Below are 11967 nucleotides of genomic sequence, written 5' to 3'. Positions count from 1 at the left end.
GATGCCGTAATCTTCGGTGCCTCTAGGATTTTTTTTACAGAGGGAGTAATTTCCACGAGTATATGATGCCACAGACAGATAAAGTGGAATAAACCGACAGCAGGTAGCTAATGAAAAAGGACGGTAACACGTCCTGTTGTGCAGGCATATAGATCTGTCATCTTCAGTGCAGTTTTCTTAGCGAGACCAAGATGTAGATCTATATCGACTTCGGTGCTTAAATCTGGCCACCTCTGCTTAAATCTGATCAAAATTGAAATAAAAAAAATTATAAGCAGCAGTGGCATGTTACCAAGACAACGGGTACTAGCATTTTAAAAAGATTTTTCAGTGGTATACAGAGAGAGCACCAGTAACCAGTAGTACGGGCATCATTTTACATGGCTGGCTTCTCACAACCTGAGAACCATCCAAATAATACATGATCTGGGGTGAATAAGAATACTACAAATCGCCACTCTACAAGTGTAGCGATCCCAGTTATTATATCCTCGGGGGGTTCATGCATCAGTACACTAACCCTTCAATACGATACCGCATCCTGGAGATCCAGATCTGAACTAGCCAAGACCCAGGTTCCAGGATGGCAATATTAGACCACAAAAATGAGAGCCCATGCTCATATTTCAAGTGCCATAAATTACAACAGACCATCAATCAAGCTCTCCGAGTCCGATCATCGTATCTCCAGGGACCCGAGAGCTCCGGTCGCCGTCAGTCAATGCGCGGAGCTCCGGGGCTGGCTGAAGGATCCACCGGCATAGAGCATCTGATAAACTGGTCGGATCCTCACGGTCAGAACTATGCTCAGCAGTGTGCCCAGACAGGCCATGCCGGACAGAATAAAGAACGTGAGCCTGAAGCAATTGGGGCCATGGCACGCGACGTCGAAGTCTGTTGTCGTGGCATGCTGCTTTTCCACCTCGAGGTCATAGAAATATCCCGCGAGACTGTTGAACAGGAGCGCGCCGAGTGGATTCCCGAGCGAGATGAAGTTGTAGATCTTCCCAAAGTGCTTCAACCCAAACAGCTCTGATGATGCTGAGATCATCGCTGAGAACTGGATACCGTAGCATATGCCAAGCAAGGCAACGGCGACGTGAAGTGTAGAGTGGAGACCCAATGCAAAGAGCAGGTATGTAAATATCATCACAACTTGGGTGCATATAATCAATGCTGTCCGGGGAATTGTCCATGACCTGGAAAACAAGCACCATGGTCATACCAAAATTCAAATTGTACCCACTCAATTTTTTTTGTTGATTGCAAATTTGTACACAGCTGGGACCGGAGAAAGCAGTCCGGCCCTAAGCAAGAGTGAATATTGTTTGACTTAATCTGAAACTGGAATGGAGACTTTGATCATTCAACTAGGGAAACAGTTGATTCCTAAACTAGAATGGCAGACATTTGTTAAGAAAAAGGTTACCTAGCTAACATGGTACTCTATCACAGCAGGTAGAAAATATCTACTTGATTGACAAACTCTATATTTGAAGAATAAATGTGATCCAGTAAAACAAGAGACTTCATTACCTGACAAGATACTCAGAAATAGCACCACCTCCCAAACGGCCAAAAAAGTTGCAGAAACTGAACAGAGAGAGCGATATAGTGGTGTCCACAGCACCTGCTGCAATTCCAACTTGTGCAAGATTGTTAAGGACCATGACTCCAGATCCAACACCGATGAAATATACTGCGAAGAGAAGCCAAAAATCTGCCTTGAGCAGCGCTTCACGAAATCTGAAGTCCTCTCCTCTTTTTGGTCTTCTTCTCGTTTGCTTTACAGCCCCTTCACCCTCCGCATAGAGAATATCAATATCAAAGGAATCCTCATCGTCTAGATCATTAAGGTTTGATCCGGAGGCAGAAGGTGGAAGAAATGGTTCTGTATGATCACTATCAGCGCCGGAAGAGTCCGACGGGCCTTTTCTTCGGTTACTTGGAAACAATGTCATTTTCAAGGGTATTGCAACCGGCGCAAAGAGGAGAAGGACCATAATAACAACCAGAGAATAGTTCACTGCATCACTAAGTGTTACGACATGATCCAATACTGTGGCCCCAACAAGATAAACCCCAAGAACAATACTCCCGATTTGTGTGAACAGGAAGTGAACTTGCTCTGAAGAATTCGGCACCAGAGAGGGTTGACAGGGTTGAACAAAGTACATTGTCAGAAAACACACAGAAGGTACCCCGAGAGCGAGCAAAAGCAAAAGGCTCGCGGCCGAATCGTGAAGTATGCCGGTGTATATTTCGGTGTAGACGGCAGCGCTTAGACCGGCGTAGCCTTTAAGGATGCCGGCAACAGCACCTCTGCTGAGTGGGAAGTTCCTCATGTTGGTCACCAAAACGGCAGTCCCCAACCACGCGCCACTGTTTGCAGCAAGGCACAATGCCAACCATACCTGTAATAAAATACAGGAGGAAGGCCACCAGTCAATTCACAGTATACTATAATCAAAGCAAAGTTTGCCACGAAAGGCTGAATCAAAAATCCTCCATGTGTGCACACACATTGCCAGCGGACAAGGCCAAATGGTGCTTTCCTTTGGCCAAATATGACCGGCGATTACTTGATTGCTAGTGTTCGCTATTATACTATGTTGTTGGGATCATAGAAAGGGACGTTTGTTTGCGGGGAACATATTCGTCCATATATTAGTCCAGAAGATGTTAACTTGCAGCTGCAAAAGCAGCCACCTGGCACAAAAGAAAAGAATATTACTTTTACTTTCCCTTAAATTTACTTTTTTTTTTGAAAAGGGGGTTTAACCCTGCCTCTGCATCAGAGCGATGCATACGGCCAAACCTCCTAAATTTACTGAACGAGAGCAGTTCAAGTTCCCCTAAATTTACAGGTTGCAACTACTGAACAAAAAAGGATCTTAAGAAATCGACCTCGGAACCAATCGAGGATTTAAATTATAATGAATATACGGATTGAAGTGCAGGGAAGGAGGGGGAGGTCACCAGCCAGTAGGGCAGTGCCGGGGCGGCGCCGGAGACGGTGAGCCAGGTGGTGCCGTAGCCGAGGACGCAGGCGGCGGCGCCGATGAGGAGGAGCAGGGCCGGGTGGAGGCGGTTGCAGAGGACGCCCGGGAGCAGGCCGAGGTTCTCCCCGACGTCGCAGGCGACGGCGAGCAGCGCGAGGCGGCGCTGGTCGACCCCGAGCGCGAGCTTGAGCGCGTGCGAGTAGAGCGCGAAGGTGGAGCTGGCTCCCCCCGCCACCTGCACCCACACCGCCGCGCTCAGCCCCAGCCACGGCGGCCGGCTCCCCGCCTTCACCGCCCCCGGCCCCCGCATCCTCGGCCGAGCGGAGCTGGATCTCTGGGTCCTGCGCGGCTATTGCTAGTGCTGGCTGGCCGCCCTGGTTTTCGGGGTGGAGAGGGGGAGGAATCTCTGCGAGAGGGAGGGATGGCGAGCGAGTTTGGAAGTGAATTTAATGGGGGTTTTGGACAGGTGGAAGGAAAGAAAAGGGGAGCGATGGGGGGAGGCTCCGACGGGGATGGGGGGCAGTGTCGGCCTGCCTATGCAAAGCAGGTGCCGGGATCTCAGGATTTGGTAGGGGAAAAGCGAGAGATCGGCCGGCCTAGCGCGCGAGCCAAGATGGGCCTGGAACGGAGGCTGGGCCACGACCGGCCTGGCGCAGCCAGATGTGTGAGCGGACGCGTCCGTGACGTTCGGCATATCCTATTTGGCGCTTATGCGCCGGTTCACCAACCGGCGCCTGCAGGCATTTCTAATTGGGCCGGCCCGTTACGTTCTCTTTTTCCTGGTTTCGAACCAGCAAAAATTGTGTGCCGACGGGGATTCGAACACACGACCAAGTCGTTGAAAGTGCACTGCTGTAGCCACCAGGGACACCCGCTCGAGCGTGTAAAGTTAGCTCGTTTTTCTCTTTTTTACTTTGTTCTTCAGTTCGGTTTCCTTTTTATTCTTTTTCTTTTTTCTTCTTTTTCTCATCTTTCTTTGTTTACTTTAGTGCGCGTTTTTTTTTCAAATTCGATGAACTTTTTTCAGAACCGATGAACTTTTTCAGAATCGATAACTTATTTTCAAATTCGATGATATTCTTTTAATTGAATGAACTTTTTTGAAATTTGATGTACCTTTTTTGCAAAATTGATGAACTTTTTCAAAAACCCATGAACTTTTTCCATATCCGATGAACTTTTTCCAAATCCGATGAACTTTTTTTCAAACCCGATGAACTTTTTAAAATTGTTGTGAACTTTTTGCAAAAAAAATTCAAATCCGATGAACTTTTCTGAAAAGTTGGTGAACTTTTTCGAATTTGACGAACTATTTTTCATATCCGATGAACTTTTTCCAAATTCGATGAACTTTTTTCAAATCCCGATGAACTTTTTAAAAATTGTTGTGAAATTTTTGCAAAAAAAATTCAAATCTGATGAACTTTTTTGATAACTTGGTGAACTTTTTCGAATTTGATGAACTATTTTTCAAATCCAATGAACTTTTTGAAATTCAATGAACTTTTTCCAAATTTCGGTGAACTTTTTTTCAAATTCATGAACTTATTTCAAACTCATGGTCATTTTTCATTGTTGTGAACTGTTTTTTCAAAATTATTGCACTTTTTTTCATTTCATGAACTTTTTTTTGAAAGTCAATGAACGTTTTCTTCCAAAATGAAGAACTTTTTTCAAAATCACGATCTTTTTTCCAAATAATTCAAAAAAAAAAAGTGGTACCATAGATGAATGACTATGTTCAATAGAATAGCACTGTGGCCTTGTTATTAAGTTGCTGCCTCTGTTAGTAGTCACAGATAGCAAGTAGCTCGTGTGGCTGGTGGCACCTGTTTGTTAGCATGCAGTGGCGAGTTCGAATCCTGAGGAGAGTATCATTTTTACCCGTTTTTGGTTTTGCGAGTGTTTTATGTTCACTGGATTGCACTCTTCATGGGCCGGCCCAGCGAGGGGCGCTGCAGGCGCCAGGAGCGTCAACGGGCGCCTGCAGCGCCGTATAGGAGCTCCCGTGACGTTCGTGACGGGAGCTCCTATACAGCTCACTGCTAGCATGGGCCGGCCCACTATTGTACTGCCCCCAGTTTTTTTAAATGTTTTTTTATGAAAATAAAAATATATAATCAAGAAAGGTTTACAGATTTAAAGAAAAAAAGTTCACCCATTTGAAAAAATACGTTCATATCTTTAAAAAAGGTTCATCAATTTTGAAAAAAGTTCATCAATTTGAAAAAAACTTCATTCAAATTCAAAAAAGTTCATCAAAATTTGAAAAAAGTTCATAGAAATCGAAAACAAGTTCATGGAACTGAAAAAAAGTTCACAAATAAAAAAAGTTCATCCATTTTCAAGAAAAATGTTCATTAAATTTCGAAAAATTCCATCAATATTCAAAAAAGTTCACCAATCTCAAATGAGTTCATCAAAATGAAAAAAAGTTCATTCAAATTTCAAAAAAGTTCATCAAATTTCAAAAAAGTTCATAGAAATTGAAAAAAAGTTCATGGAACTGAAAAAAAGTTCACAAATAAAACAAAGTTCATCCATTTTCAAGAAAACTGTTCATTAAATTTCGAAGAAAATCATCAATATTCAAAAAAGTTCATCAATCTCAAAAAATTTCACAGAATTTTCAAAAAAAAAAAATCATCAACTGGCGCCTAGATGGGCCGGCCCATTTAGGATGCCATAGGCGCCAGTTAACAAAATACACGTTAACTGGCGCCTGTGGCGCAAATAGGAAATGCTGTTAGTGACCGCCCGTGAAGGCAAAAGAGGATAAACTAATCGACGTTGCTTCAAATTCATGTTAGTAATACAAAAACCACGAAGCAGAGCAGTACATGACAACGAGTTCCAAAGTCCGGTTTCTACTTGGTGCTTCATTAATAGATTCCTAGAAGATTTGGAGATAGCTGCTATTGCTCAGCAAAAATCCAGAGCTGTTTCTCCAGTTCTCCGACCCACCCCTAGATGGATTCCTCCTGTTAATGAATTGGCGAAACTGAATGTGGACGGGGTCTGTCCCGACAGGGGAATCGGGGTGCGGCAGCAGTCGTGTGCAGGGACCATGCAGGGTCGTTATCTTGGTGCATCGGCCGTTGTCTTCGACGGCCTGGTTGATCCTGTTTCTTTGGAGGCACATGCATGTAATGAAGCACTAGCCTTGTCTGTTGATCTTCATATCCACCGGTTGATGGTGGCCTCAGATTGTCTAGAGGTGGTAGAAAACATCAAGAAGGGAGCTGCTTCAGTCTACGCAACGTTGATTAGTGAGATCAATCATAGAAGCAGGGATTTTAACGATGTAATATTTTGTTTTGAGCCTAGAAAGAGCAACTTTGAAGCTCACGCATTAGTTAAGGCCGATGTTACTTTACCAGTTGGTCACCACTTGTGGCTAGGGTACCGTCCAGATATAATTTGTATTCCAGACACACTTGAGTTTTGAATAAAGACCCTAGCTCACTTCAAAAAAAAAAAAGTGAAGGCAAAAGAGGATGAACTAATCGATGTTAGTAATACAAAAACCACGAGTGTTGTATAAGATTGCACCCAAAGTAGGTGCACCTGAAGGCTATTGGAGGAATGGCATGTCGCCTGAATAGAACGTCCCCACGTCGGGGCAAAATGGACAAAATTGACCTATGGGGGATGCGAAAAAATTTCACAAAGTGAACTGTGAGTGAAATTGTTTCACCCAGCTTACCCTTTTGTGTGGCGCCCGACAAGTAGGCGAACAGTAAGGCGCTACAGAGTGTAATGCAGCGTCAGTAAGGCGCAAGGCGCTACAGAGTGTAATGCAACGTCAGTAAGGCGCTGCAGCACCTACTTGTCGGGCACCACACAAAAGGATCAGTTAGGTGAAATTTTTTTCACTCGCTTGTCGGGCGCCTTACTGACAGTAAGGCGCTACACAGTGTAGTGCAGCGCCTATTTGTCGGGCACCACACAAAAGGGTCAGTTGGGTGAAATTTTTTCACTCACTTGTCGGGCGCCTTACTGTCTCCTTACTTACAGTAAGGCGCTACACAGTGTAGTGCAGCGCCTACTTGTCGGGCACCACACAAAAGGGTGAGTGAATTTTTTTGCACTCACAGTTCACTTTGTGAAATTGTTTCGCCCATAGGTCAATTTTGTCCATTTTGCCTCACGTCGGCAGAGTTAGTGTGGGCGGCGGGTCCGCGACTTCGGCGTGGGTCTCCTCCAGAGGAAGGGTGGGTGAAAGCTAATGTCGATGGTGTTTTGGATTGGGCATATGATGCAGGTGGAGGCAGGGCAGTCCTACGAGATCACCATGGAGCATTCGTGGCGGGGGCGAAGCTCATGGCTTGCAGGTGAGCAACATAATTGGCAAGAGAACTTGGGCTTGAAAGAGTCCCGATAGAGACCGACAGCCAGGTCGTAGCATCTTGGCTGCGATCTGAGGAGCAAGATAGATCGATGTACCTACAGATTATCGAGGGGACAAAATACTAGTCCTAAAAGCAAAACGCAACGCCCCGCATCGCCTGCTAGGGCGACACGGGCGGCCACCCATCCCAACTGCCTCGGGCGCCTCCTCACACCCCTCGTATCCTCGCCGTCGACGATCGGCATCGCAGGGCGAAGCCCCGGCCGGCCGACGGTGGCGGCGGGCCATCTCCCATCTAGTCATGCACCCATCAAGCCCATGGAAGCAGATCGTTTCCGTTCATCTAGGCAAACGGCGCGATGCACGATGAAGTCTACCCCAACCAAAATGCGAGCTAGGTTGTCTTCACCAGCCTTGGTGTGACAAGCGCAGCGAGCGATGCTCCGGCAGGAGGTAAACACTGTCATCCTGGCCATGCCGAAATATATCTAGTTGTCGGAATGCCCAATCAGCTGGACCCGAGAGGACCACCCAGCCGTCATGTCGAACCCGGGTGGCTACGCCCTCGTCCTCGACCCCACCATCGTCGCTGCCAAGCGCACTTGCAAGTTCTCGCGGGTCTTCATCAATGGCGGCAACAACATCAACATCCTCTACCGCGACACCATGACCAAGCTCGGCATCGAGGCCAAGCACCTGGAGCCATCCCGGACGGTGTTCCACGACATCGTGTTGGGTCTCTCCTGCTTCCCCATCGGCCGGATCCGGCTTGACGTCCTCTTTGGCACGAGCGATCATTTCCGGCGCGAGTCTATCTAGTTCGAGGTGGTGGACCTGTCCAGTGCGTACCACGTGCTGCTAGGTCGACCTGTGCTTGTCAAGTTCATGGCGGTTCCCCACTACACCTACATGAAGATGAAGATGTCGGGTCCTAAGGGCCTCATCACTATCGTCGGCGATTACAGAAAATCCTTGGAGTGTGCCCAAGCCGACGCCAAGTTGGTCGAGCCGCTGGTCATAGCCGAGGAGTGGCGCCAGCTCGATAGGATTGAAGCGCTGGCTGGCGAACAGCCGGCTGTGCCAGCTTTGGCCAAGGAGTCGACCGGTGAGGCCTCGCTCTAGCCGTCCAAGGACACCAAGAAGGTTAAGCTGAACCCGGAAGACCCCAGCTGCAGCAAGTACATTGACGTGGGCACCCACCTCGATAGCAAATAGGAAGGCGAGCTCGTCGACTTCCTCCGTAAGAATCGGAATATCTTTGCATGGTCCCCAAAGGACATGCCGAGAGTTCAGAGGGAGTATGCCGAGCACAAATTACACGTCTGCAAGGATGCCATGGTGATGTTTGCTTGAACAACGTCGGTATTTCCCAAAAGAGGAAGGGATGATGCAGCACAACAACGGTAGGTATTTCCCTCAGTGATGAGACAAAGGTTATCGAACCAGTAGGAGAACCATGCAACACAACGTAAACAGCTCTTGTGAACAAATAGCAAATACTCGCAACCCGGCGTGTTAAAGCGGTTGTCAATCCCTTTCGGGTAACGGCGCCAGAAGACACGGAGACGGGAGAAAGTTGTAATAGATTGGATAAATAGATCACAAATAAAATAAAGTGCAGCAATGTATTTTTGGTTTAATAGATCTGAAAATAAAAGCAAATAAAATAGACCGTGAAGGCAAATATATTAAAGAAGAGACCCGGGGGCCGTAGGTTTCACTAGTGGCTTCTCTCGAGAAACATAGCAAACAGTGGGAAAACAATTACTGTTGGGCAATTGATAGAACTTCAAATACTCATGACGATATCCAGGCAATGATCATTATATAGGCATCACGTCCAAGATTAGTAGAATGACTCCTGCCTGCATCTACTACTATTACTCCACGCATCGACCGCTATCCAGCATGCATCTAGTGTATTAAGTTTATGGAAAAATGGAGTAATGCAATAAGAACGATGACATGATGTAGACAAGATCTATTTATGCAGGAATAGACCCCATCTTGTTATCCTTAATAGCAAGGATACATACGTGTCGTTTTCCCTTTTGTCACTGGGATCAAGCACCGTAAGATCGAACCCATCACAAAGCACATCTTCCCATTGCAAGATAAATAGATCAAGTTGGCCAAACAAAACCCAAATATCAGAGAAGAAATACGAGGCTATAATCAATCATGCATATAAGAGATCAAAGAAGACTCAAATAACTTTCATGGATAAAAACATAGATCTGATCATAAACTCAAAGTTCATCGGATCCCAACAGACACACCGCAAAAAGACTTACATCATATGGATCTCCAAGAGACCATTGTATTGAGAAGCAAGAGAGAGAGAGAGAGGAAGCCATCTAGCTAGTAACTACGGACCCGTAGGTCTACAAAGAACTACTCACGCATCATCGGAGAGGCACCAATGGACATGCTGAACCCCTCCATGATGGTGTATAGATTGGATATGGTGTTTCTGGAACTTGCGACGGCTGGAATTAGTTTTTGTCGACTCCCCTATGGTTTCTGGAATATTGGGGTATATATAGAGCAAAGAGGCGGTGCGGGAGGCCACCAAGGTGGGCATAACCCACCTAGGCGCGCCTGGGCCCCTAGGCACGCCCTGGTGGGTTGTGCCCCCCAGGGCACCCCTTTGGTACTTCTGCGGCCCAACTTGTGTCTTCTGGTCCAGAAAAAGTCCACAAAAAGTTTCACTGCATTTGGATTCCGTTTGGTATTGATTTACTGCGATGTAAAAAACAAGCAGAAAACAACAACTGACACTGGGCACTATGTCAATAGGTTAGTACCAAAAAATGATATAAAATGATTGTAAAACATCCAAGAATGATAATATAACAACATGGAACAATAAAAAATTATAGATATGTTTGAAACGTATTAGCATCTCCAAGCTTAATTCCTGCTCGTCCTCGAGTAGGTCAATGATAAAGATAGAATTTTTGATGTGGAATGCTGCCTAACATGTTCATCACATATTTTTTTATTTGTAGCATGGACATTTGGACTTTTATATGGTTCAAAGCAATAGTCTAGTTTTGACATGAAGACTTTAATACTCAAGCATATCAACAAGCAACAATATCTTTCAAAATATCAACGCTAAAGCAAGTTATCCCTAGCCCATTGTGCTCAGTCATTGATCCATTCATGAAACACACTCGAATACTAGCTATAACCAATGCTCAAGTACGATCATAGTGCCCCTTAGTTGATGCTTTATAAGAGAAGATGGAGACTCAAGTTCAAAAATAAAAATTGCATAAAGTAAAAGAAAGGCCCTTCGGAGAGGAAAGTAGGGATTTGTAGAGGTGCCAGAGCTCAAAGCGAAAATTGAGAGATAAAAACATTTTGGGAGGCATACTTTTCCCACCAAGAAAACGACTTAGAGTTCCCAACACTTTCCATGGCTGTTGGGCTATTACTGTTGGGAAATTGATAGAACTTCAAATACTCATGATGATATCCAGGCAATGATCATTATATAGGGATCACATCCAAGATTAGTAGAACGACTCCTGCCTGCATCCACTACTATTACTCCATACATCGACCGCTATCCAGCATGTATCTAGTGTATTAAGTTCATGAAAAATGGAGTAATGCAACAAGAACGATGACATGATGTAGACAAGATCTATTTATGTAGAAATAGACCCCATCTTGTTATCCTTAATAGCAATGACACATACGTGTCGTTTCCCCTTCTGTCACTGGGATCAAGCACCGTAAGAGCGAACCCATCACAAAGCACCTCTTCCCATTGCAAGATAAATAGATCAAGTTGGACAAACAAAACCCAAATATCAGAGAAGAGATATGAGGCTATAATCAATCATGCATATAAGAGATCAAAGAAGACTCAAATAACTTTCATGAATAAAAACATAAATCTGATCATAAACTCAAAGTTCATCGGATCCCAACAAACACACCGCAAAAAGACTTACATCATATGGATCTCCAAGAGACCATTGTATTGAGAATCAAGAGAGAGAGAGAGAGAGAGGAAGCCATCTAGCTAGTAACTACGGACCCGTAGGTCTACAAAGAACTACTCACGCATCATCGGAGAGGCACCAATGGATATGATGAACCCCTCCGTGATGGTCTCTAGATTGGATATGGTGTTTCTGGAACTTGCGGCGGCTGGAATTGGTTTTTGTCGACTCCCCTATGGTTTCTGGAATATTGGGGTATATATAGAGCAAAGAGGCGGTGCGGGAGGCCACCGAGGTGGGCATAACCCACCTGGGCGCGCCCTTGTGGGTTGTGCCCCCCAGGGCACCCATCTGGTACTTCCAGCCCAACTTGTGTCTTCTGGTCCAGAAAAAATCCACAAAATGTTTCGCTGCATTTGGACTCCATTTGGTATTGATTTCCTGCGATGTAAAAAACAAGCAGAAAACAACAACTGACACTGGGCATTATGTCAATAGGTTAGTTCCAAAAAATGATATAAAATGATTGTAAAACATCCAAGAATGATTTATATAACAGCATGGAACAATAAAAAATTATAGATATGTTTGAAACATATTACCATCCCCAAGCTTAATTCCTGATCGACCTCGAGTAGGTAAATGATAAAAATAG

General features: G+C 45.2%; 1 protein-coding gene across 1 annotated transcript; it reads right to left on the bottom strand.

The window, feature by feature from the left end:
- Positions 1-286: 286 nt before the first annotated feature.
- LOC119337495 (protein NUCLEAR FUSION DEFECTIVE 4-like) lies at positions 287-3519 on the bottom strand. Its single transcript, XM_037609657.1, has 3 exons — positions 2980-3519; positions 1537-2414; positions 287-1199 (listed from the first exon to the last, which is right to left on the bottom strand). The coding sequence occupies exons 1-3, from the start codon at positions 3310-3312 to the stop codon at positions 719-721; spliced, it is 1692 nt and encodes a 563-aa protein (XP_037465554.1). The 5' UTR covers positions 3313-3519; the 3' UTR covers positions 287-718.
- Positions 3520-11967: the final 8448 nt, after the last annotated feature.

This window comes from Triticum dicoccoides, chromosome 7B (assembly GCF_002162155.2).
Source record: "Triticum dicoccoides isolate Atlit2015 ecotype Zavitan chromosome 7B, WEW_v2.0, whole genome shotgun sequence".
Taxonomy (NCBI): Eukaryota; Viridiplantae; Streptophyta; class Magnoliopsida; order Poales; family Poaceae; genus Triticum; species Triticum dicoccoides.
The sequence above is the reverse complement of the archived record's forward strand: the minus strand, read 5'-3'. Positions and strand labels throughout refer to the sequence as shown.

What these genes read in the sequence shown, in the direction of transcription:
- LOC119337495 (XM_037609657.1), bottom strand. Translation starts at nt 3,312, where the DNA reads ATGCGGGGGCCGGGGGCGGTGAAGGCGGGGAGCCGGCCGCCGTGGCTG. An exon ending in CGGCACTGCCCTACTGGCTG is followed by an intron (nt 2,415 to 2,979) that starts GTGACCTCCCCC and finishes ATTTTATTACAG; the next exon opens with GTATGGTTGGCATTGTGCCT. An exon ending in ATTTCTGAGTATCTTGTCAG is followed by an intron (nt 1,200 to 1,536) that starts GTAATGAAGTCT and finishes CTTGTTTTCCAG; the next exon opens with GTCATGGACAATTCCCCGGA.